Raw genomic sequence first — 27215 nt, 5'->3', positions numbered from 1 at the left:
TGATGATAAATTTTATTGTCATTTGTCTATAGAAACTGTCAATAACTACAAAAAAAAACCGCAGAATAGTAAGACTCATATTTCTCAACTCAACTTTAGAATGTGGTAGACAACCAGAATTCTGGCATGCAGTTATCTCATTCAAAAGGTAAATATGGTAGTAGAGTCATAAATGCATTCAAAGGTTAAAAGGTTAAAAATACAATTTGAATAGTTATGACTACTGCCAAATAATGGAATTAAATCATATTTTTAACACTACCTCTTCTGATATAAAATAATTTGTTATTCCTGCAGGCATAAGTGGTGCTGTTCAAGTTCCCACAACTAACAGTTATCGGATACCTATTTCCTTTAACAGTTATTAAGAGGAGACATAGGTCAACATGCAAGGTTTCAGAAAACCATTAATATCTTCTAATGTATTGCACCTATAATTATGAAATTTTTCATACTAATTTGTGATTGTGTGGTAATGATCTGTGATTTTTTTTTAGATTTTTTATGCATGTAGTTTTTAGTTTTTTAATTTAAAAAATTATGCATTATTATGCATATGTTCTTTTTTTTTGTGGAAATTGGTTAATGAAACAACTTCAATTTTTTTCTACTCAATAAGAATACACAAATGTAACATATTATGCAGAGACTTTTTCATATTCCTCTCCTTCTGTCTTTCATAAAAATTTGTAGTTATGGAAAACGAAATTGGATTACAAATCAGTTTTCATTGTAAAGTAAAAATAAAAGACAGCATATTTCACAATACTTTAGCAAGACACAGTGAATTTACTCAATAAAAGCTAGCATGCAAAGTTTCATCTAGTTATCTCAAATGGTTCCTAAGAAAACAGTACATATGTATTGAAAAATGTAAGTTATGAGAAAATGCGGACAAAGTTAAACATTGTCTTCAGTAGGCCTACCTTATCCTCCTTGTATGTCTTAAGATTGTCCATATCCATAATCAGAGCCGAATTTTGCCCTCAAACTTTGAGGGAAGATCCTTGAATCTATGTACTATTAAGTGAGACAATGAAATGTTTTTGTGATTTTTGACCATTTTGACCGAGATCTCCCCTAAGAGGATACAAATGTTTATAGCATTTCCTTTATCCGCTAATTTACAAAATATTACTAAGTTATTTATAATTCCTGATCTTGATATCTTAAACATAATTTTAAACTTTTTTTTTTCTTTTTCTTTTTCACTTTTTGCATAAATTTTACTCTTTTTAAACCTTTGCATAACTTTTGAATTTCACCATAGCTTATATGGACTTCGAATTTCTTTCCAGCATTGTTACATTACCGATATACAGGAATTGTAGTAAAGTTCCCTTGCCAACTTTTCATAACTCACAATCGTCCCTATTAATAGTGCAGAAAGGTACAGAAACTATTACATTACATCATATTCATAAGATATCAAATCTATGGAGTTTCTACAGTGAAATGTCCAATGTTAAAAATAAGTTTAGGCCATTCCTACTCTTGGCGCCAGCAGTTGACTTATCAGGTCTGGCACTCATAAATCAGAGACAGGATTTACTTACAACTCTCTCAAGCATTTCCTTTGATCTTTGTATATCACTCTTCATGACTTCTGATGTGAGTCTCTTTGACATTGCAGAATTGATTAGGGTAAACTGCAATTCGAGAAAAAAAAAAACATTGAAGTTATATACAATACATAAACTTAATTTCAACAAATAGAACTCCAGAATTAGATGACAAAATTTATATTTCTTGTTAAATCCATCTCCTAATTGGTCATTTATTTATTCAACTGAAAAATGGTTGATAAATTATTTATTTATTTATTTATTTATTTATTTAACCTGGTAGAGATAAGGCCATCAGGCCTTCTCTTCCCCTCTATTTTATTTTTATTTTATTTTATTTTTATTTTCTGTTTAGAAAAACAGACACTAAATTGAACAATCGACACAATATTATTAATTTCCTAGAGAGATTCATCATCAACATAACTTTTTGGGTTACATAAAGTGAAAGCAAATACGGTTATTGAGTAGATGTACTCAGAGTGACCTAGTTTTCCTTGCTGTTATTCCATGATCTCTCCATAGTCGACTGTCTTCTTCCTTATCTTCAATGTAGAAAGCAATGGGTAATTATTTGCACCATATAAACTGAGGACAATCAGAAGTAGACAATTGAGGCTCGTAATTAACCGATGCTAGATCTTGGAAATCTGCTCCCTAAGGACCCCTAACTGTCCTACATGTCTTAATTTAATTATATTCTGTACAAGTATAAATTTTCTTTTTATTTTTCAGTTTTTCTTTTATTCAAAAACTGTAGAGGGGGGATTCTCCTATTTTTCCGATACCAGTACACCACTGTATCTACTCAATTATCAATGTAAAATATGTAAATTTATCTTTAAACAATTAGGTTAAAATAATGTTCTTTATATTGACACTTTTGACATGCCACACCAGTACCGTAACATTGGCCATTACTTTCCAGGAGCATCTTCCATCATTCAATTAGTAATTTTAGTGCTTGTATATTCGCTGTTCTGTCTAAATAGTGAGTATACTGGTATTGTAGCTTATGATCATGATTATTTATTGTTACCATCATCATCATCATCATCATCATCATCTTTTCTGTTATTATTTTCGCCTCCTAGATTGACATTCATCTAGACTTTATGCATTACACAGAATATGAACTCAAGTGTAAGTTTGATACAAGTAGGCCTATATATGTACCGGTATATTGGCTTATCTGAAAATTAACGTGAATTGTAAATTATGAAATGTCAGTCACACAAAAATTAAAAAACAGTATCTAAATTTATTGTATTTCGATACATTCCGTACATCCTATGTCTCAGAAAATACATAGGACAGATGCGGAGGGGGAAAAAAAAGTACCGGTATAGTAAGTCATAAAGACTAATATTTAAAGTTTGATACAAGTATACGTATATGTATATTGGCTTATCTGAAAATCAATATGAATTGTAAATTAGAAATTATGATGGAAATCGTAGAGACATGCAATTATTTTCAAAGGAGTTTTACATCTGCCAAAGGCTTGTATTTTTACACTTTGTATAATCATATTCTTTGTTGTAATCAAAATTCAAATTCTGACAAAGCTATTAGAGTGATACTACAGGATTTTAAAAGGTTAACATACTTAGTCTTTTCTTTCTTTGTTTTCAAATTTCTCTCATTTTAATCTGAAACATGCTAGAATCGTGTATATAAAAAAATACTTAATATATATGAACCACTGATAATACTTACAACGCCATCGTCCTGCATCTTGTTTAAATTCATAATGTATAAGAGCTCATTATACGAATTGCACGTTTTCTCAGCCAAACCAAGCTAGAATATTAAATCAAAAGAATGTTTATAATTTGAGTAAATGAGTACATTTGAGATGATATTATGGTAAACATAGTTGAATTCAGTTATATACTTCTAGTGTGAACGATATTTCACTCCACAAAGAAAAAATAATCATCAGATATGAACTAGTACAATTTATTGGTTACGAGTGTAATTTATTGGTTACGAGTGTAGTGGATAGTTGGCTAACATTTTTCCGAAAGAATAATATTTATCCAGAGAAAGGAGAAATTTCCTCTGCCTTACTCAAAAACCTCTATTTCATAATTAATTTTAAAGTAGCCAATCCAATTATTACTATTTAATACGAGAAAAATTCGTACCGGCACCGGGAATCGAGCCCAGGACCTCTCAGCTCTGCGCGCTGAGCGCTCTTTCCAACTGAGCTATGCCGGGACACGATCCACGGCGCCGGCCAAACTCCTCTTGTAATGCTTTTTACGGCCTTACTACCTGCATTTGAGGCGATACAAGTCATGTATGCAGGAGCGCATATTTAAATGACTTTGTGGCCATATTCAACATCAGTTTGTGACAACTGCTAACAGTTGTTAGCAGTTCGATTCCCGGTGCTGGTACGAATTTTTCTCGTATTAAATAGTAATAATACATATTGGCTACTTCATAGTAGCCGTATAATATTCAGTGAGGTGGGCGAGACCTCATACAAAATGAATATGTGATGTATTAACTGTTAGCAGTTGTCACAAACTGATGTTGAATATGGCCACAAAGTCATTTAAATATGTGCTCCTGCATACATGACTTGTATCGTCTCAAATGCAGGTAGTAAGGCCGTAAAAAGCATTACGAGAGGGGTTCGGCCAGCACCATGGATCATGTCCCGGCATAGCTTAGTTGGAAAGAGCGCTCAGCGCGCAGAGCTGAGAGACCCTGGGTTCGATTCCCAGTGCCAGTACGAATTTTTCTCGTATTAAATAGTAATAATACATATTGGCTACTTCATAGTAACCGTGTAATATTCAATGAGGTGGGCGAGATCTCATACAAAATGAATGTGTGATGTATTAACTGTTAGCAGTTGTCACAAACTGATGTTGAACATGGCCACAAAGTCATTTAAATATGCGCTCCTGCATATATGACTTGTATCGTCTCAAATGCAGGTAGTAAGGCCGTAAAAAGCATTATGAGAGGGGTTCGGCCGGCATCGTGGATTGTGTCCCGGCATAGCTTAGTTGGAAAGAGCGCTCAGCGCGCAGAGCTGAGAGCCCTGGGTTCGATTCCCGTTGCCGATACGAATTTTTCTCGTATTAAATAGTAATAATACATATTGGCTACTTCATAGTAGCCGTGTAATATTCAATGAGGTGGGCGAGACCTCATACAAAATGAATATGTGATGTAGCCAATCCAAGTTTTATATTTTATTTATGCATTTTAACCCTGCATTACTCAGGTGGGGTGTGGTAAACCCCGGTGCGTATATTTCAACGAAAATCTAAGAGATGGAGCTAGTGTGTACTCTGTGCATCTGTATACTTTTCAATCACATCCAGAAGAGTTCACTTAAGAAATTGTTTAAGTGAACTAAGAATAGTATATTTAATTGCGTTTATCTGATTTCTGAAACTTGCGGAAAAATATATTAGTTATTTAAAATGGGGTTTGTGAAACCCCACCTGAGCAATGGTGAGAATATTTATAACATGAGTAACGCAGGGTTAAGGCATGAAATGAATTTATATATCGAACAATGACTGAACTGTACTACAAATTTTTTGAAAACTCATGCTAAATTACAAAGACTGCTTATTTTCTCATTGGTAACAGTATCAAAACTGAGAGTGAAGAACAGAACTTACATATAGGCTATATTCTGACAGCAGCACATATCGTCGGCCTACAGGTGAAACATACTAAGTCAGTTTTTTAGTAATTTCAGGTTTTGGATTGTTTTTTATGTAAAATTTTGTGATCTTTCGTCTGGTGAAGTCCATTATGTCGTATCTATAATTGTTTATGAGATAATCAATAATTTCAATATCCACTAAGTGCGAAATGAACGAAATTAAACACGTGCAACACACGAAGTCCGTTAGTGGGTTTCACCTGTCAATTTCCATCTTGTTTTATGCAGTTGAAATCAAACCTTACATTTAACATTTGACTTAATGCTTTTCACGTAACTATTATTGGTTACCCTAAAAAGGTTTGGGTTGCGAAAGTGGAAATTTGCTCCAAATATCTTATTATTTATGTCCATTTTCATATGTGAGTTGTAGGGCCTACTAAAAACATGTATGTGCATATTATTTTACTGTTTATTGGATAATAACTCGATTTGCAGTGGTTTAAAGAGGCAAGAAGATGATAATGCTGCTTCAAGGTGAATTATTATTATTATTATTATTATTATTATTATTATTATTATTATTATTATTATTATTATTATTATTATTATTTTATGGTTAATAACTCGATTAGCAGTGGTTTAAAGAGGCAAGAAAATGGTAATGTTGCTTCAAATGGGATTTTATTATTATATTGTTTCGTACGAATAAGTGAGAAGTCTATCAAAGGTTCATTAGAAACAGCTGGACCACCAAAAGAGTATTTAGGTAACGAAGAGTTGGTGGTAGAAACAGAAGGTGAGCAATATGTCTCTGGTGATGGTTCAGAAAGACAAAATACAAGATTATACATCTACAGGAGGTAAACCGCATTCATAAAAAGTTCCTAAAATTGTTGACTGCACAAAATGAATTTACGGCTGCTCTGGTAAAATTTCAGAACAACGAAATGAAAATTGCAAACAATTCTGGGAGCTAAATTGTGACAGACAAAATGATTTCAGTTTAAATAAAGTAGTCATTGATATACCTAAAGAGTGTAGACTCCACAATTATAGAGTAAATCAACGTACCGGTACAAATTCCAAGCAATATTATTTCCTAATGAATGCAGAGAATACCAGAATGTGAAAACAAGTAATTTGCAAGACTGTGCACTTCAAACATACGTACCAGTAATTACTATCATAAACTTTTCGGGGAGAAATAACAATGGGAATTTTAGTAACAGTGACAGACAAGGAAAAAATACCTCCCAAAAATAAAACTACAGTAGCGATCAAAACATTGACGCTGTTGTACATTCACACAAATAATTTCCTTGCTGTCTCAAGTCACAACACCAGAAAATCGTCCCAACGTAAATGTTTGGATTTAAATGTGAATATTTAAGAAATGCATTTTCCTTACAAAGAAGAGTGCTCGAGTAAAAATATTGCACCAGTTAGCTTACAAAGAAGAGTGCTTGAGTTCATCTGTTGCACCAGTTAGCCTCGTCACTTATCGATTAATATTTTGCAATTACTTCAACTTGTATTTCTTCAAGACTAAAAAAAAATACCACCAGTGTATAACATATACGGTTTATGAAAAGCCTAGAATTTGCAAGATGATTTTTACTGTCATATAGTCACGAAAGAGAATTCTGTGATTGAAAAATCTGCTGACAAAGAGAGAGCCACTAGGGATACATAATTTAAATCTCCTACTCTTGACTTGCAGCCAAGAAATATGTCACTAAAAAAACATTTGAATATGCTGTAATTGAAAACATATTTTGACTTGCAATGTGTGAAAAAATTTGTTAATCATGAATCAATGGTATTATTCCATTCCATTTGGTGTGTTTTCTTTATTTGAGTTTTTTTTTCTGTATCATCAATGATAGTACAAAGTATGTTATTTCCAAAAGAAATCATTTAAATTAAATGTAATTTGCTTAAATATTTTCTATTTCCAATGGATCTGGAAAGAGAAGCTTTTTCACTGTCTCAATAAATTACCGATTCTATAATAGTTTTCGAACCAAAACAATTTCAATTATGTCATTGTATTAGCTAATTTGTTAATTCTGAACATATTCCAAACTGTATATTGGGATAAAATGTCAGTAACTATAGCAAAAGTAACACGAAAATATTGAGCATTTCCATTTTCATTAAGTTGAAATTAGATGTCCACTGCCTAAAATAGTCGGGTGAAACACACTAAGTGTCCACTGTCAGGAGAAAGATATTAAGTCATCAACATCTCTCATTAATTTAATATAAATAGCACAAAATAATTAACAATTAGTAATTTTTTCCTGCAAATTATAACTAATATAGGTGTACAGTGACACCTGCAAAGAAAATTTGTTGAAATGTTGGTAAATATAGCGGCAAATACAGTTTACATATTAACGAATTATTCACTCGTCTTTATCTCAAAACTATGATTGTCGACATAGTGTGCTTCACCTGTAGGCCGACGATATTATATTCAAGTTTTAATACTACAGTAGTTTTTCTTGTCAGGTAAGTTTATGATATGAATAGTTTAATCTTAGGTTAACTTCAGCTTCCTATGTGAGGAACTTTGAGAGCATACTATCGTTGCAAGGAATAATAATATTAAATGTTCTAAAACTTATAGACACAAAGAGAAAACGACAAATCATGAGAAACCTATGATGAAACAGTACTGTACTAATAGAGATTGGAAGATCATGAAAATTACTTACAGTGTTATTAACAAATCTTGAATTGATATCAAGAGTTTCCATTTTCGTATCAAGCTCTGACATCACTTCATTGACTTTCTCCAAAACTGTTTTACAGTTGTTGTTGGAGACCTGTATTAAATAATATAAATCATTTTACAGTTGTTGGAGACTTGTATTAAAATATATAAGAAAAGAACAGTATTTCTATCATGTTTTTATTGGAGTCCAATATGGACTAATAAGGAAAAAGAAAACCGATAATATAAAGGGAGGTAAGTACTGGTATGCATTTGAGAAATTTACGTATTCTTGATTTAAACCTTCGCAAGTAACTAATAGCCTACACTGCTACCATTTCTTGGCAGGGTTTCATATAACTGTTTCACAATTATCATTTATTGTTCCTATCATATACATTATTCCAGTAAATATTTTGCAACAAATTACAAGAAAACAAGTTTTTCCTGTCATTATTTATGGACATTCTCCTTTTTCTTTTCTTCTTTTTTCTCCTCCATAGTCTGTTTCTTAAGAAAATCATCCTTATTTAACTAATTCATCAGCCTTCTGTATGTTCTCTTACATATAGGTTTCTTACCTGATTAAATGGCCATATCCATTATTGTCCTTCATGTTTTCATTTTGTGCAGTTCTAAAATAATTTGATTTTGATTGCATCAGGTGTTGTACCTAGTGTGAAACTGAGAATACCGGTACTAGGTTATGTTTTGCTTTTGTACATTCCACTCCTGTTCTTAATGCATACCGGTACAGTACTTGTTTCTCCATATAGTCTAAATGTCGAGATGTTATATTTGTTTCATTTGCCTATCACTGTATTTCTCTTTACAGTGTCTCAATGCTTGTTCTTTCCATTCCTCACCTACCGGTACTTTATCAGTTTAGACCTCTTCGCCCTTTCCCAACTTGAGAATGCATCCCCCACACAGAGGATGATCGACTCTTCGTATCCTCTGAATTTTTACTTTAATTAATTTTGGGGCGTTCCCCTTTTGGCACTCTCAATTTAAGTAACAGGTTGTGAATAATATAACAATAAATGTAAGGCAATCAATAATGCACTTTACTCTACCTATATTGAAACAACACTTACACCTCACTAGTAGGTGAAATATTATACATACCTTAATCAAGAGATATGCTAAAAGTGACGCTATTCCAATGATGAAGAATTCAATTATGAAAGTCGATACATCGTTACGAAAATACACTTGTATTGCTGCTCTCATAGGTATCAATAGTGGAAAATCGAAGTCAAGAATTGACATAATAAGTCCAACTGGTATCAGACCACATACTGAAAAATAACGTATTAAATTCATTTATTATTTCTTAAGGATTTTAAGTACACTTATAATTTCTTTAAGTAGGAAGTTGAGACTTATTTATAAAAGTGGCTCAATCCATACAGCTATAACTTGTTCAGCAACAAATGATTTGAGAAATTTTTTATTGGACATCAGCGCTAAAGTTTCATATAAAAGTGAATGGTCCCCTAAAAACTAGCAATTAAAATAAATTGAAGAAATTCCTCTTTACAGTTAAAATAGGTAGGAAGAAAGGGTAAAAGTTTTTACTGAAGAGCGTTTATAATGTTGAGTATTCTGTACCCAGGATAAAGCTATGAAGAGTTATAATAGAATATCTAAAGGCATCATCTTGACTAACAAAATAATTTTAATCTTGTTATGAAAGCGGTATATTTACCAAAGAAATAGATTAGATAGGAATATAAAATAGATAGAGAGTTTGAGATTATAAGTATAATTAGATGAATATAAGAAAAATTTTAATTGTTTAAATTTTTGTATTCACTGTATTATTGTGTGGTGTTAGAGGGTTGTATGGGTTGGCCTATGAATAAAATCCTCCTTGAATGTGGCAGATAGATTAGATAGGAAAATAATAGTTTATAAAACAATAAATAAAGAAATAATAGGATTTTATTTTAAACTCAGAGGATGTTAAATATATATTTGTCACATGTTGTCATATTCTTGGTTAATTTGTGATCATTGTATACATAGTGAACTGAATTCAAATTCATTAGAAGGAACAGATTTAAGCAGAATTTCTTCTTTCAGTAAATACCAGGATGGATTACTGTTAAAGTGCATAAGATTTGCTGATGATATGGCGTTATCAGCATAAGAGGAGATGATACTAAGCGATATGCTACTGGAACTAAATGGCAGCTGTGAGCAGTATGGGATAAAGATAAAGACGAAGACCATGGTCGTAGGAAGAAAAATACAGAAGGTAAACTTGCGAATTCTAAATGAGGCAGTAGAACAAGTGGACAGCTTCAAATACTTGGGATGTACTATAAGCAGTAACATGAGCTGCTGCCAGGAAATCAAAAGGAGGATAGCAATGGCAAAGGAAGCTTTTAATATAAAAAGGAGCATCTTCTGCGGACCTTTGGAGTAAGAACTAAGGAAAAGACTAGTAAAGTGCTTTGTATGGAGTGGTAGCATTGTATGGGACAGAAACATGGACAATATGACGAAGTGAAGAGAAGCGACTAGAAGCATTTGAAATGTGGGTATAGAGAAGAATGGAGCTTGTGAAGTGGACAGAAAGAATAAGAAACGAAGCTGTGTTGGAAAGAGCAGATGAAGAAAGAATGATGCTGAAACTGATCAGGAAGAGAAAAAGGAATTTGATGGGTCACTAACTGAGAAGAAACTGCCTACTGAAGGATGCACTGAAAGGGATGGTGAACGGAAGAAAGAGTTAAGGGCAGAAGAAAATATCAGATGATAGACAGCATTAAGATAGGTATATGGATCATATGAGAAGACAAAGAGGAAGGCAGAAAATAAGGACTGGAGAATACTGGGTTTGCAGTGAAAGACCTGCCCTTGGGCAGAACACTATGAATGAATGAAAAGTAATGCTTTTAACTTCGACATGGATCGCGCATCTATATATTGCATGGAAGAAGAAAAATCATTATTGATTTTGTTAATTTCAATTTTAAAATGTACTGAAACTTCTTCGACGATTATCTACTTCATTTTGCTGCATCATTCTCCTTTTTAATCTTCCACGTAATATATCGGTAGTCAAAAGGATAATACTTTAATGTTAATTTAGCAAGTATCATTTTTCAAAGCTTATAATACAAGGTAGACTATAATATAGGCTACAATCTTACACGATTTAAATGGCGATTAGATAAGAGAATCTAAAGGGGAAGAGGAGATACTTTTTTATAGTAAATAGTCTCGACATTTGGAAGGTCAGAAAAGTACTTGCGATATCATTCCACAGATAATATGTGATAACTGGTGTAATAAAAACATGTAAAATGATAAAAAATCGATTTGAATGACAGGAAATCGCTGTTCATAGGTAGGCCTACAATGCAAATTGCGCAATCCACTTAAAATGCGTATGTCTTAGAATAAAATACTTCACTTGATTATGATATTGTTTTATGTTTAATGAACATGAAGCAAAATGTCCGGTTGAAGTAAAAATAATATAAATAGGAATTACTTCTTACTTGCCACAAAGAGTTGGTAGTTAAGATTTAAGAATGCAACTTTTAACGCCTGTATTCTAATCATTGCATGTTGTAACTCTGAAAATAGTATGATGATTCTACTCCTAAATTTAATTAAACATGTATCATGTTTGTTTTGTTCGTTCTGGTTGTCCAGCAACAGATCAAATAATACTACATTGTCAAACTAAAAACATGCTATTGTCCATTTTGTAATGGTTTCTTGTGTTACCAACTTTATTTTGCCAATTAATTCTCTTCCCCTCTCCTTTTGAAGAGTGACTTAGTATTGAGATGTGTATATGTATAAGTTATAGGTATACAGTGGCGCCAACTTTCGGAAAACGCTGAGTGGGCTCAAACATTTGAGGTATAAGCACAGTCTAAGACATACAGTCACGAAACTTCAACACTTTTTCTGCCAACATTCGCGACACTAGCGCCCAAGCGGCAGGCAAGGCACTGGCCATAGTCTCGTTCAGCCAGCACGTGCTTTAAAGGGATGCGAGATGTTATAATAACGTTTTAATCATACATCGGAATAAAGGCAATGTGTGCAATGACGAAAATTGCAGTAACAACAAGTTTAAATCTCCGAATTTGTCGTTCTTCAGATTCCCTAAAGACCATGAGAAACTCATAACTCAGGAATAACCAATAATCCACGTTGTAGGTAGCCTACGTATTGTGTTCTATAAAACATTATTATTACTTATCAGTTACCTATTTGTATGTCAGGAAGGAGAGTTTAAATAAAAACAAAGTAAATACCTGTTACAGTATATTATTTTTTTGTAGAAATTATATGTGTAAATGTGTAACCATTCCGATTTTGGATAATGTATCTACAGTTTTTAATGCAAGTAATTCCATACTTTTTGTATTCGTGTTTTTTTTTTTCTATATATTTTTCAAAAGTTGAACGTTATATTGCATTCAAGTAGGGATCATGGTGTTAATTTTTCAAGAATTCATGGAGTATTGTAATCCTTTTGCAAAATATTCACTTCTTGAATAAATCCAGACTGTGTCGATAGATTTCTGATGTGTTGGTGTAGATTCATGTGGCAGACGTATTAAGTTCTCAAGAGCCTTTTTAAACTTAATATAAAAAGCAATCTTTTCTGTAATAATTTGCATGACTGCTATTGGTGTTGATTTTACATTCCCAGTGATTATTTGAGCTGTTCAGAGCAGAAGTGGTGTAAGTCAAAATTAGGTAATGAGATTTAAAGTAAATATTCTGTAAAATACAGCGCAAAGTAGCAATTAATATATCCTTCGTGCTATTCACTGACTACTAATAGTTTAAATAAATTCAATATTAACTGCTACTTTGCGCTGTATTTTAAAGAATGTTTACTTTAACCCTCATTACCCATTTTGACTTACACCACTTCTGCTCTGAAAATAAAATTAGGCCTACATTTTCTGAGTTAATTGAAGTCACAATTTTTTCAACAAAATTGTGTGTTCATTTATTTGTTTTCACCTACGTCATATTAACAGTAAGGGCATGTAAATTACGTATTATATAGGTAGGATAAGTTAAAATTAGGCATTATGTGTGAAAACTGTAAATGTAATGTAAAATGCGGTAAACTTGCCATAAACATTTAAACCATAATATCAGCACTATTTGTCACTCAAAATAATAAAGGAAATACCGGTTCTTAAGAAATGAAAAATAATAAACTTCATAAATCAATGTCTGTCATATTAAGGTTTAAATCTTCCCCTTTTTTATTTTCAAGTTTACCTCAGCGGCCGAGTTTACCCCAATTTGCGGTATGGAAAATAGTTAATTTCTCAGGAAATAGGGAGAGGCGTTCACCACGCAATGTAACCTACAATTTTGAAGCTACTAATTTTGACTCTTCTCACAGGAAATCTAGAGTTCTAATGATTCATAAATATATTCAGGAATGAATTTAATTAACCATCCACGTACGAACAACTATATTATTTCAAACCATGATACGTGAACAGTTCCATGATTCAGTTGTAAGAGCAGAAAGAATTACGTTTATTCTCAGCTTCTGAAACTTGTAGATTAACTGCGTGTGAAATTCTTCTAGGATTCTAAATTAAAATTAATAAGAATCATATACACTTACTGTCTAGCATAAAAATATAAAACAAATTACGCAAAACCCGTTTTCTGATATGTTATCATATGTCGTGTGCACACTTTTAACTTGCCTGCCGCTAGAGGGCTACTGTCGCGCCAGCTGTCAAATGTTGGCATATTTTATACGTATGAGTTGCGTGACTGTATGTCTTAGACTGTGGTATAAGTTAAATAAATCTCATAAGTATAATGATAACACGACAAATTATTAAGTGGGCTTGGACCCCACGAGCCCAAATAAGTTGGCGGCATTGTAGGTGTAGGATTAAAAGGTATAATCACAGTCACGAAGCTTGAGGTGATGAGAGTACTAGGAACAATAGACTGTGCCGGTACTATTTCGCATTGTCTGTGATGAGACAATAGTAGCGATCCTAGTGGTTAGCAATTACCTATGGATGCATATTCCCTTCGTATTAAGCTTCGTGACAGTATATACTAGACTGTGATAACTGATGACAATAAATCCATGTGTGTGATCTGTGATGAAGTTTGTTTGTTGAAATGTTCTTTTATTAGAATTGACATTGAACTGGTTAATAGAAATAATGCGAGTTTGTTTAGACAAAATTTATAATAGAATGACGGAAATTACTTACTGTATGAAGTATACATTAAATTAAATCACTAGACAGAATATGATCAAATAAATTCATATTAACATCCCTACCAGGGATAACTTCTATCCCCCCCTCACAATATATATATATATATATATATATATATATATATATTTAATACAAATATACTTTATAAAGTATAAAGTAAGCAAAGAAAATAATATTGATGTATTATCATCACTAGCAAGCTGACAACAATCAGTCTTATCTTATCTTAAGCCTGCTCATGGATATAATTATTATTATGATCAAGATGCAAGACAAGGAATTCAGTGCGACGAAGCGTTGAGCCGTATCGAATGAGGATAATAATAATTTTGTGTATTGTAATCCCTATCTAGAATTCTATCCTCCCCTCAGAAATCTTAATTCTTACCCTGATTATAGCTAACAATCATTTTAGATGCGTAATTGCTGACCACACAAATTTTAGTCTACAGTAAAAGTTCCAAGTTTCGGTAAATGTAAAATACACCTAAATTGTTATTGTTGCTAAGAGAGTCAGGGCGAACGATTTGACCATCTGTGCTAGCCGCTGGTCGTACATTATTTTCAGTAGAAAACAGCATTTTTGTAAGAAAAGTATACAGTATATTATTATAACCTGTCTCTTGCTATCATTTCTCTATGATGATCTCAGATACAAAGTGCAATAAAATATTATTTTGTTATAAAAGCATTTCTCTCTCTCTCTCTCTCTCTATTTTTTAAGGAGAAGGAACCCGAAAGCTTACTTGATTTCTACATGTCATACTACAGAGCGTTCGCTTACATAATGTAGATCGACCGGACGGCGAGTGACCGGCACGAAGGCCAAGCAACACGCGGCAAAACGTCTCCCTCACGCTCAGCAGTCCAGTTGTCTCTCTATATAGAAGTGGTTCTGTTGACGTTAGATTGCGTGTTATTTCTCTGATTGTGTTTGTGGAATTTTCTTTCAAATCGATTTTTTACATTTCCGCAATTAGCCTTTTCAAATAAGTCTCTACCATAAAAATCCTTTGCTCTAATGTAAATTTCTGTGGTGCAATAGTGAAATAGTGTTAAGAGAAGTGAATAAGTGACAGCATAAAATTAGTACTAATATTTGAAAATTGGAACAGTAAATGAATATAACAGAAAATAGGAGAAAAGGTCAATGGAAAAAATAAGGTAAATAATACAATTTAATAATGAGATTTTAGTGAATATTAGTTAGAGAAAAAAAAACAGGAGGGTTCAAAATAGTATATAATAGGCCTATTAGAGGTATTAGGAATAGTGAACAAATAGAGAATAGCAAAGGAAATGTAGGATAATTATTGAAGGGGAGATTAGACCGAATAATAAAAAGGTACATAGGGTAAATTGGAGTATTTGTGTAGACGTGTACTGCTAATAATGTGTTAATGTAATAATATGTTAATGGTGGCACCAGATACGAGAAATGTGAGGTACCCTACACCATTACATGAAAAGAAGTGCTGTGACGTAAATATAATATATTATATCATATCATTTCTGTGGTGCCATGTCAGCAAGCTAATCTAAACACTTCACTAACACAATCAGAAGAATAGCACGCAATCTAACGTCAATCCAACCATTCCTGAATCTAAACGTTTCACTAACATAATCAGAAGAATAACACGCAATCTAACATCAACACTACCACTCCTACAGAGAGACTGAACTGGACTGCTGAGTGTGCGGGAAACGGTTTGCCGCGTGTTTCATGGCCTTCATACCGGTCGCGCGCCGCTCAGTCGACCTACATTATGTAAGCAAGCGCTCTGTATATAACACAAGAGCTTTCCAGCCCTCAAAGTATTAATTCATTTAAACAGAATGTGAGACATTTTTTTCCCACTATCACATTTTCTGAAAGACGTCAAAGGCCTCCTATACATTAAACATATACATTAAAACAGTCTGTCACAAAGCTCAAAGGTACGAGTTCATTAATAATCGCCAAGTCAGAGAATGAAGTTGTAAAAAATTATCAATTACTACTTTCAAATTCCACCATGGACAAGACTATCTAATCTTTATTTTTTATTATTGATACATTATAGATTAAAACGAGTGTGTGCAATGTATCATGGTATGTTCAAATATTAAGAACCTATTGTAATTAAATCTGATATAAGCTTAAGTTCTAGTTATTCTATAAACTTCTATAAATTTTCTCTCGTACATAGTTATGAATTAATTTCTGTTGTTAATTTATTATTAAGTTACTTCCCGTTGAAAATTCGTTATTTGCAAAGTTTTTATGGATCACATCAATCACATCATATTAAGATACTTAGTAAGTTTGCGTAACAATTCTTCTTGTATGGTAAGGGTGAACTCAATATAAGTATGTTAAATTTTTCAAGTTTAACGCTCTTGGACACAGGAAGGTAAATAAGCAGCACTTGCAGTTTGGTAGGTAGCCTATTTAAGATTTTCGAAAATTATTTTCTAAGTGTAAATAAATAAAAAAATATAGGTCTATATGTACTACTTTAATAATATATTATACTACTTTATCAATTCATTTTTCTAAGACTTCTACACAACTTAGCGGACATTTATCCACCGAAGAGGCAGTTACATCCTCAACATAACACGTGAGCTTTTGATGAACAAATCGGTAATGGTGCAGGTTTTACTTCGAGTGCTTGGATTTCACCTACGTACCAAACTTATTCGACAATTATAATTTCTATAATATAAAGCGATCATTAAATAAAAAGTTACGGCAACATTCTTTAGTTTCGTAATTTTCATGTGAGGATTCTTAGTCTTATGCAGCTACGTGTGCACTGTAAGCTATTGAGTTACTATGTTCGCCCTTATATTTTCTATTTTGTTTTATTATTTTTCCGTTGCAGCCCTCTGCGATCTCACGAAACAAATACCTCAAAAACATCTATCAGACAAAGCAGAACACTTGATGGGGCAAGAAAGTACTGAAAACTAGAGCTCTTAATTTAAGGACAGAATCTTTTTTCGCGTACCTTAAATCTACGACTCGAAACCCTTGTCATTACTTCTTTCCCTGAAGTCATTCTTATTATCTTTATCGCTCGTTGAAAATCCATCGACCACCATCGAATTTGAAACCTCGAACTTCGCATCCAAATACACAGATGCTAACCATCAGAACCATTTAGAGGCAAATTTAGATTTAGGAAGAAGAAACTAGCTTTTCGCCATAGTTTTAACATTTAGAGTACCGGTACCTATTCAAAGCTTATTTTCTTTAGATGGTAGAGCCTCTATTGGATGGATTATGATCGTTAAGTACAGAGCATAAGATGTCGACTTACCATCCAACAATTAATAAATCAACATATTTTCATCGAAAATACTAATTTGTTAGGGTGGCCTATAGTCTTATTTTGAACCAGACTGAACCGTTGTATACAATTTTCCAGGTCATTCCGCCGTTTTCCCCTAAAATCTCGTTTTATCCAGTTTTCATTTTAAATGAGTTTCAAATGTAATACAGACAAGTCTACGTCATTTATACGATAATGATACGAATTCGTTAAAAGAAATTTAATATAAACCAATGCTGCAACACTTGGTGTATACATATTACGAGTGCATAGGTCATAGGAAATGCTTCATACACTACTCAGTGTTTATCGAATAGAAAATATCCGCTAGACATTTTCAACGAAAAATTGAATTCAATTATTCTCCTGGCGCCTGAAACGGCAGGCCCTAGTATATGGGTAAAGGCGATTCATTAAATTAATACATAGATTATTGGCCTACTGGTTCCCTCATATAGGTGGGAACAACAAGAAATGTCATGACAAGTTTTACAAATGTATGCAGGTTATTAATTACGATTGATCTATTTATTAATTCGCAATTTAATTATTGCTTTTCCCTTGTTACATCTTTCAGAGAAAATGGAGAGAAATTTTGCAATTACTTCAAATAATCAATATGCGAGAGGAAAATAAATTGTGTGCACAAGTGTTGTGGCCATGAGTCACCTGATATACCATTATAGCATTTACAACTTTGTGACAGTTTAAGATTTAGTAGCTTATTTTCAGACGAGAAAGGGGCGAACTAACTTATGGCACCCATCCCATTTTTAGGTCGAGAATTGCAGTTATATCCTGGTTTTTGCTTAAAACATTATGGTCACCCTATAATTTGTTCATTTTTGATAACATACAGTGACGAGTTAGGTAACTACTCCAGTAAATTCCCGTACCCGCCTTCTCACTGTTGTTTATTGGCCTACTGAAACGGAAGCTATTAATGAACAGAGGCACAGACCTTCGTGTTATCAATTTGAGGGTTTATTTTTAGTTCCAGTGAACTACGTTCATGACCATTTTCGTAGTTTTAGTGCCCATTCATTGGTTTCATGATAAGAACGATCTTTTATGTAATTTTTATGGCATGATCCCGTCTGCACTCGTGCGTACCGTTTCATTGAGTAGAATGCTTGCGTTGGCGGTATGCTGAGCATTGCACAACCGAATCGATAAGACATTGATCCACTCCGGGCCGGCAGGTTGTGCTAAGGTTTTGCCTCATTCGTGAATGGGGGGGAGGCGAATCGACACCGAATTAATTCTGTATGAATTGTTAAGGAACAGAATGCGAGGCCAAGCATGAATGAATTTACTTCCATTAATATAAATAACCCGCAACCTGTCTAGTGTCAATGAATATTTTAACACCGGCAGTGGAACAGCGTGTTCTCATTTCTAACAGTCATTTGTAGGTACAGTCCACTACAACGCGTAGTTTTAGAGCATTAGCTATTGCATGTTAAATATGGAAACAAAGATAACAGTGCGATTTCAAGAAAATTTTGTTTTCACAGACGACGGATGAACAATATAACTTTAATTATTTGCCTTCGAGAATTGAGCTATCTGCTACATTCCGTTATCGCTTTCGAGAATATCACGAACAAGTAGTGGGCTCTCTAGTAATGTAGTCAAAATGACGCAAGACCTCACGTGAAACAACACAGGATAAACACAACAAAGAGGACAATATAGCGTCTTTGTGGCAGCTTGAAACACACCGTGTAATAATCAACAGAGTGAAGAATAGGCCTATAATTATGAAAATAACAGGTTTTGAATCTCACTTCTTTCCGAAATGTGAAATACTGATTTTGGGCTATGAAATATAATACTTACTAAGGATACAAACCCTCAAAATTTGGAAAAGATTAAAAAAAATGGCTGAACTTGCGTGTATGGAATTTGAATTCTGTTTAAAATGAAGAAAATTTACTTTCTAAATGGTTATGTAGGTCATTTTACTTGGTTATTTTACGACACTTTTTCAACTGCTAAGGTTATACAGCGTCTGAATGAGATGAAGATGATAATGCCAGCGAAATGAGTCCAAGGTCCAACGCCGAACGTTACCCAGCACTTGCTCTTATTAAGTTGAGGAGGAACCTCGGAAAAACCTCAACCAGATAACTTATCCTAACCAGGATTTGAACCCGGGCCAGCTCGTTTCACGGTAGACGTGCTAACCGTTATTCCACAGCGGTGGACTAGGTAGGTCATATAATCTTAATGAAATAAAGGAAGGCAAATCGGTAATATGAAATTCGTGTGAAATGCTAAGAATAGTTGAAGACCTCCCTCAAAGAACGTTGTATATCAACGGCTTTTGCATATGATATGCAATGTTCTTTGAGGGAGGTCTTCAGTTTATGATAAGGATGTGGCACATCTGTGTAAGGTCGTGCACAAGGGGGGAAATTCGTGGTTAACCCTCATTAAGAAATTACAAGGAATAAAACAGTAGCCTAAGCCTATCCAAAAGAAATTATGTAAAATAGAAATTATTTAAATACTAGTAAACAAATAATATTACTTTTTCTGGGTACTAAAGGCGTTATGGGAATTAATGGGTCTATTAGGCCTATTAGAAGACAAAAAAAAACGCAATTCCAAATTCTGTGCAGGGGCCTAATATGAGCATGTAGTCACTAGTCTTAGGGAAAGGTCAATTATATTAATGTACTGACGAAAGAACTTGTTCTCTATATTCAACATAAATTCTTTCTTTTCTGTCTTTTCCTGTTTTTTTTTTTCGCCGCATTAGCCAGTTATAACAGTATTTTTCTTTGTAGTCGCCGCATCATTTTCATAGATCAGAAATAAGTCCACAATCTTATTCTTACATAATGGGCATTGACTTCTGTTCGCGGATCTCATTTTCAGATCTGCTAGGTAAGCCTCCATTGCAATGTTTCTTTTTTAATGGATTGATATGAAAGGTTTTACGAAAATATCATTTATTTATGTGAATAGGCTACTGGATTTTGAACAATGTTTAAATAAACCTTAGCTATTCTTGAACTGTCATTAATCTGTCTATTGACACTCCATAAACATCCTATGTAAACTAATGACCTCAAATGTTTTTACTTATTGGTTCTAATCATTCATAGAATTCCAATAGTTCTCAATGTTATACAGGCACACGTACATCTTACATGTCCACCATTTTATGACGTAGACTCGTAATGTTAATACATATTACTACTATCCTTCACTGAGTCTCATGCGGAAGCATTTCTGGCTTCGAAGCTAAAGAACTCGTGATCGATTCCAGATAGCCTAAGCAAGTGGAAATGTATCGACCTCTCACAGGAACTGTCTATTTTTACTTTTGAGAATCACATGACCACGAAGTTAATGTTAAATTATAGGTTCATAACTTTTTACAAGAGTCAATACGCAATAAGCAATTAGGCTCAGTACTTGAGGGTAGGAGAAGGAGGAGATGATCATGATGATTATATTGACAACGATGGTTTTACGGTTGTTTTATAATATTACGAGATAATTGTAAATGTTTCTTACTCGTAATTGGTTACTAATATCTCATTTTATCGTCGATGACTAACTTTCTAGGACCTAGGCTCTTCTAATCTGATAGTGTGCAGAATTCAAATTTTATTTTTTTTTTTTTTGGAGAGAGCATATGAAAAGATAATTTGAATAACCCCGATCATAAGGTGATAGGCGAGGATGATGCCTACCAGGGTTGAAGTTTTATATGGACGGAAACTTTGGCTAGAATGCTCTTATTGAGAAGAAATATTTTACTTTATATAAATCTATGACATGGACCTTCTAACTTTACTTCCATACCAAAACTGTTTAACACCTTTGAAAGTTGCCTACAGTCAGGTTTGAGTTCACGAACCACTCAATCACCGAGACGATTAAATGTAAATGCTTCAGAAGCGTAATAATTCTCTAGCAGTTCTGTACTGCGTGATAGCATATGCTTTGGAAAATGGCAGTGAGTCTCGAACATAAAGTGTTGAATAGCTAAGTGAATGTAAAACATGACACGACCGAACCATAAACTCGTATGCACCATTCACAAGTACCGGATGTGAATACGACATGCTAAGCTAATGGAGCTTATTGAATAGTCTATATAGAATTTTGCCACATTATCACGTTACAGGTAGTAATCGTAAAATTGTGATTCTTGAACGTTGTGATGTTTGAATAAAAGTTGTCATATGCACAGAAAATCATTATTCGTAGCAGGATTAAAATTTTGATCAAAATCGAGATTTCAGGAGAGGTGACAAAGCCGAATACGAAATTATTATTGATTGTTATAATGCAAAATGCATGTTGCACGTGACATTCTGCAACATAATGTATGTTGTCTTGGTTGACGGTTTCACATTGATTTCGTTGCGCTAATACTGTTTGTGTTTTATTTGAAGAATATTTTACATACATATTTTTGTACTTTTAGTTTTTATAGACGTAGGCCTATAATATTTCTGAAATTCTAATTTAGCTGTTATTTTCTTTAACGGTAATAGCTATTAAAATCGTAATAATTTAAAGCACTTGATACGTATATTTTCAACCTTACTGTTTTCTGCTTATGTAATGAGAAGGTTTAGATGTATTATGACGCAAAAAGAAAATTTTAACTGTACGAAATAGATATTTTTTGTCGGTTATTTAACGACGCTGTATCAACTACGAGCTTATTTAGCGTCGATGAGATTGGTGGCAGCGAGACAGTATTTGGCGAGATGAGGCCGAAGATTCGCCATAGATTACCTGGAATTCACTTTACGGTTGGAGAAAACCTCGGAAAAAACCCAATCAGGTCATCAGCCCAAGCGGGGATCGAACCCGGGCCCGAACACAACTTCAAACCGGCAGAGAAACGCCTTAACCGACTGAGCCACGCCGGTGGCCAACGAAATACTATGCTTGAGTGACAGACGTAAAAGTTTGACCAGAAATTGAGAGTGACTTTGATTAGGTACATACATGAGGTAAATTCATTGGCATAATGCCTATCATCATCATCATCATCATCATCATCATCATCATCATCATCATCATCATCATCATCATCATCAACTCCTCGTCATCTCTTTCAAGGATTCGACTCTTTGGCCTGTTTCAACCTCAATTTTGTGAGTATTATGAGTCAGCAGTTTGCATTCACAAGTTACAGTATGTTAATATTGTTTTGAAATGATACATCTTGGTCGATAAGAGTACATTGATTTCGTTGCGTTAATATGCATTTCAATGGAAGAATATTTCACATACTTCCATATTCTTATACTTTTAATCTTTACAAGTGTAGGCCTATAAGCTTTCTGAAGTTCTGATTTATTGTTTTGTTTTACGGTGATTGTAATAATATAAAGTACTTAATGCTTACGTAAATTTTCAACTTACTGTTTTCCGTTTATGTAATGTGTGATTAAGATAACATCTTGTGACGCAGGAGGAAAATATGAACTGTATGAAATATTATTCAGTGACAGATGCAAAGTTTGACCAAGAATTCAGAATGACTTTGATTACATACATGAAGTAAATTCATTTACATGATGAGTATTTTTTCATCACCATCATCACTATCATAATAATAATCATCATCATTTTCATCTTCATCTGCTTTCAAAGATCGGACTGAAATCTTTAATCTTCTAGGGATTATGAACCAACAAAAAGCATTCATAGGCCTAAGTAAAGGACTCCCTGCCCATTTTGCCAACTTGGTGCTGCTTACAGCTTAAAACAATACAGAGCAAACACAAGAAAATGCACACACACTCATTTCCTAATAATCTCCACCTTCCTGTCAGGAACCGAACCCTGAGCCGTTATATTTGTAGCTAAAAATGCTACCGATTATCACAGAATACCACTGGCGTAATACCACTGAGCAGTGCTCCTTTTTAGAAACATTCTTTTAGCGGTATGCTGATAGGCCTATTGTCTATGATAACATTAACACACTAACATAAAGGGAGAATTATCATAAGGTACGAGTAAAAAGTGTTAGCAAATAGACGTCACAATGACACGATATGCATTAAATCCCTTGAGTCAGCGCTATGATGATACTGAGCACTCGACAATTGGAAGAGAATTAGACTTGGTACTAATGAACACATTCAAGTAAAATATCAATATACAGCCCCATTCTGCGGTTGTATTTCTGTACACTCGTACAAGGAGTCTCGCACTTCCACAAATCGTTTATAACAGTGGTCGTCAGCACTCGCTGAAATGGGTAAAGGGTAAGCAGAGCCATCCTGTGTGCCCCGTCGTGCAGCAGGAAGAGGTAGAGAGCAAACCCGCTAGCAGCTACGAGTGCACCATAGTGCAGTGTGTTCTCTGCGGGTAAGAACGCTAGCCCCAGGGTGCTCTGTGCTGATAACTGCTGGTTTATAAGTTTATATTTTACGAGTTTACCCGTATGATGTAATAACAAATTAACATTTATTTGATGCATAATTATTTATTTTATGTAATATAACGAAATTTGTTTACTGTGGCTCTGTCTGGTAGCGTTTCTGGCCACAAATCTAGCGACATCAGGTTCGATTCCAATAAAACGTTTATTTTCATGTAGGCATATTTGAAATATAAAATAATGGATATTATGACATCAATTTTAACTATTAACTACTAATAAATAACATATTTGCTAATTATACACGAATTGTATATTGATTTGTAAAACAAATACAAGTCCATATTTCGTAAGAGATTTCATTTGAAACTTGACAATTATTATTTTTTCATATTCCTGTAAAATAGGTATCACGTATGTTGAAGAGGACAAAAAGGTCCACATTGTGAAATTATAATCCTTCATATAAGTTGGAGGTCATCGTTTTGAACAACTACTAAAAGTGTTACGATAACATAGTGATTAAAGTTCTATACTACAACGCTAAAGATCGCGGGTTAGGTTACCGATGGAATAACTGACTTTCTCAATGACTTAATCCTTTCCACTGCACTATGGTCCTGGTCGAGTCGAGTTCGAGTCACGATGGGGTCATGGATTTTTCTAGCCGCACTATGGCCCTGGAACTTCTCAGCCTCTAACAAAAATGTGTACCAGGGGGATTTTCTTGGGTATAAAGGCGGCGGGCACGTAGGACTGACATCCCTACTGCCATTAAATGCCGATTCTCTGTAAAAATGGAAGTCTTAACCTCTCGCCACCCTCTGGGCCGAATTGGCCTGTCATGAGGTTGACTTTACCTTTATTCAATAGGCTACTGTTCCTTTTGTTCTTTCAGTCAACTATCCAAAGACAGGTCTGGATCCCACAAGTAACACCAACAAGGCATCACTCATAAGGCAACTAAGTCAGAAGATAATGGAATAGGGTGGCCAGTTCCTTTCCCCCAGGCTACTGTAATGCGACAAGATGTGCGAAAATGGAATGTTTAACTAAATTAATAAAAAAATAAGACGAAAGGTGAGTTTCAGTTTCATACATTCGGAGTGAACCCCAAAATTGCGCATGAAGGACGGGTTGCCTACGAGGCGTATGACTCGTAAATAAAGGCGTCACCGGACATATTAAGTTTCTAATCTCAAATTGCTTCGTTTCATATCTCCTGTCAACCCTATCAGTTTGTATCACAGTGACAGTTTCAAGGCCATCTTTTGATGAAAAGCGTCCATGGACTAAAGAAATCTAGGTGCCTTCCTCCAAACCGCTTAACTCCGCCAGTCAACCTGTCTCTTTGTTAATAATTGATTGATTGATTTATATGCGGACCGAACACTTTAAACTAATATCTGGTCCATTCTACTAACCCCCAACGAAGAGCATTTGCACTCCCAATGGTCGACTGTGCAAAGGCACGCTGTGTATCCAGGGCGCATGTAGGCAAACCCATGTATCTCTGGACTATTTTCCTCCTCAGCTCGCCGACGGTGATGCTGATGATTTTAAGAGATTGTGGAATGGAGAGATGTTTAAGGAATGATGTCAGTGCCTATATTGTAAAAACGGGAAAATAAAAAAAAAAACCAAACTGCTACCTTGTTTACCACGAATGTCACTATGGATTTTTCAACAAAGAAGAAGAAAAAAGCAGGCCCAACCAGGACTCTAACCCGGGTCCGCCATCCTGACAGGCTACCGCAGAAGTTTCTCTGTATTACAATTACCGCATAATTTTTCTATAGCATGTATCTTAAATCAGTAGGAGAGAAATATTTTACTATAACTCATCAAGCAATAACAATAGTTGGATTGTAGCAATTTCAGTCCTTGATCAAAAAAGATCCTACTTAATTTAATATTTAAATACAAACTACGAATGCTCGAAGAATGCAGGAAGGTATTATAGTAACCATTCTTTCTGAATCTCAACATTAGGAAGAGATAATATTCAATAGGCCTATCGCTTCCTGGCCGCTTTACTCCCAAGCAAGAATTTAAGTTTTTGTTTGACAAGAGAGTAAGTGATTCCTAGATGTTCTGGAAATTACGGCGAAAAGGAAAATCCTTTTCCCTTCTGGGAAATCTAACCCGAATCTTCCAATAACTAAAAGTCACACACTCCTTGACAAATGTAGGAAGTAGGCTAAATAATAATAATAACAATAATAATAATAATAATAATAATAATAATAATAAAAATAATACTTTATTTCGAGAACAAAGTTATATATTTCTTTCTTTATATATAACACTCTAGCACCCCAAGAAAGAGTACCCGCTTTGCTCGTCGTGAACCCAACTCTAGTCTATTTAATTGGTATCCACATATTAAAAAATCAATAGTAGCTTAATTTTTACATTTTTAAAATAATGGTTACGATTATTATGAAAGTAAACGAGAGAGGAACCTAACTGTACGATCCAATACCAAGAGTTATTCTGCGGGACTGTAGGCGTTTTCCCCTTTCATTGCCTTTTTTGGTGATGTGGCCGAAAAGTAGCTCCGAAACGTGAATGTTTCTTCATGCATGATACCGCGCAAAATCCAGTATCTCGCATTACTTTGAACACAGTAAAATTCTTAAATATTGCTATAAATAACGTTAATCTTACGATGTTTGAATTATTAAAAAAATTGTGATTTTGCATGAAAAAGAAGTTAACAACATTTCATTCACAGAGGGCTGAGGTGTTTAATTTCTACAGAAAAAGTATACAAAGGAGGGGGAAAAGAAACTAGCCTCCCTACCCATTATCTCCTGCCTAATTGCCTCATGAGTGATGCCTTATTGGTGTCACTTATAAGGTTCGAACCTATCTTCGGAAAACTAACTAAACAACAGAGAAGTGTTCCTATATGTTTCATGTTGATTATTACTATCAATGACTCTCTCTTTTTGCCGTTTGTCCTCATCCTGGTGAGAATTATAAATTAACATTCACAATTAGTGAATATCCGTCGCCATGTTGTCAGCATCTACCTACCTACCCATCCACCCATCCATCCATCCATCCATCTATTATTTCCCCTTCAGGCAGTGCTGTAGTTGGAAAAAAAAATTAGGGTCTACTGTTGAAATGTTCTTTGTCAGACTAGACTCTGTATAGAAGACTCGTATTACACTTCTTTCCCAAAGTTACTTCCTCGTCATGCAGTCGCCTCTGCAGACCTCCTTCCAGATCGCAGTCACAATTGCATATAAGGCAAGAAATTAAATGCTGACATTGGTGGCCCAATACCTTTTAGGAACAAAAGTCTAGGAACTCTTCACTGGAAGAATATTCCT

At 34.2% G+C, this 27215-nt stretch overlaps 1 protein-coding gene across 2 annotated transcripts in view; it reads right to left on the bottom strand.

Annotated features, from left to right (window-relative positions):
- LOC138694758 (uncharacterized) overlaps nucleotides 1-27215 on the bottom strand; it is a 32878-nt gene that overhangs the window by 1794 nt on the left and 3869 nt on the right. The window contains exons 1-5 of one of the 2 annotated variants that reach the window (XM_069818779.1): nucleotides 11443-11755; nucleotides 9056-9228; nucleotides 7929-8039; nucleotides 3285-3368; nucleotides 1557-1649 (exon numbers count right to left, since the gene is read on the bottom strand). In XM_069818779.1, the coding sequence (XP_069674880.1) occupies nucleotides 1557-1649; nucleotides 3285-3368; nucleotides 7929-8039; nucleotides 9056-9228; nucleotides 11443-11506 (525 nt within the window). In that variant the 5' untranslated portion in view covers nucleotides 11507-11755. Of the gene's footprint in view, nucleotides 1-1556; nucleotides 1650-3284; nucleotides 3369-7928; nucleotides 8040-9055; nucleotides 9229-11442; nucleotides 11756-27215 lie in introns of those variants that run through there. The other variant, XM_069818780.1, reaches the window with a different exon arrangement.

The sequence above is a fragment of the Periplaneta americana genome, chromosome 2 (genome assembly GCF_040183065.1).
Source record: "Periplaneta americana isolate PAMFEO1 chromosome 2, P.americana_PAMFEO1_priV1, whole genome shotgun sequence".
Classification (NCBI taxonomy): domain Eukaryota; kingdom Metazoa; phylum Arthropoda; class Insecta; order Blattodea; family Blattidae; genus Periplaneta; species Periplaneta americana.
The sequence above is the reverse complement of the archived record's forward strand: the minus strand, read 5'-3'. Positions and strand labels throughout refer to the sequence as shown.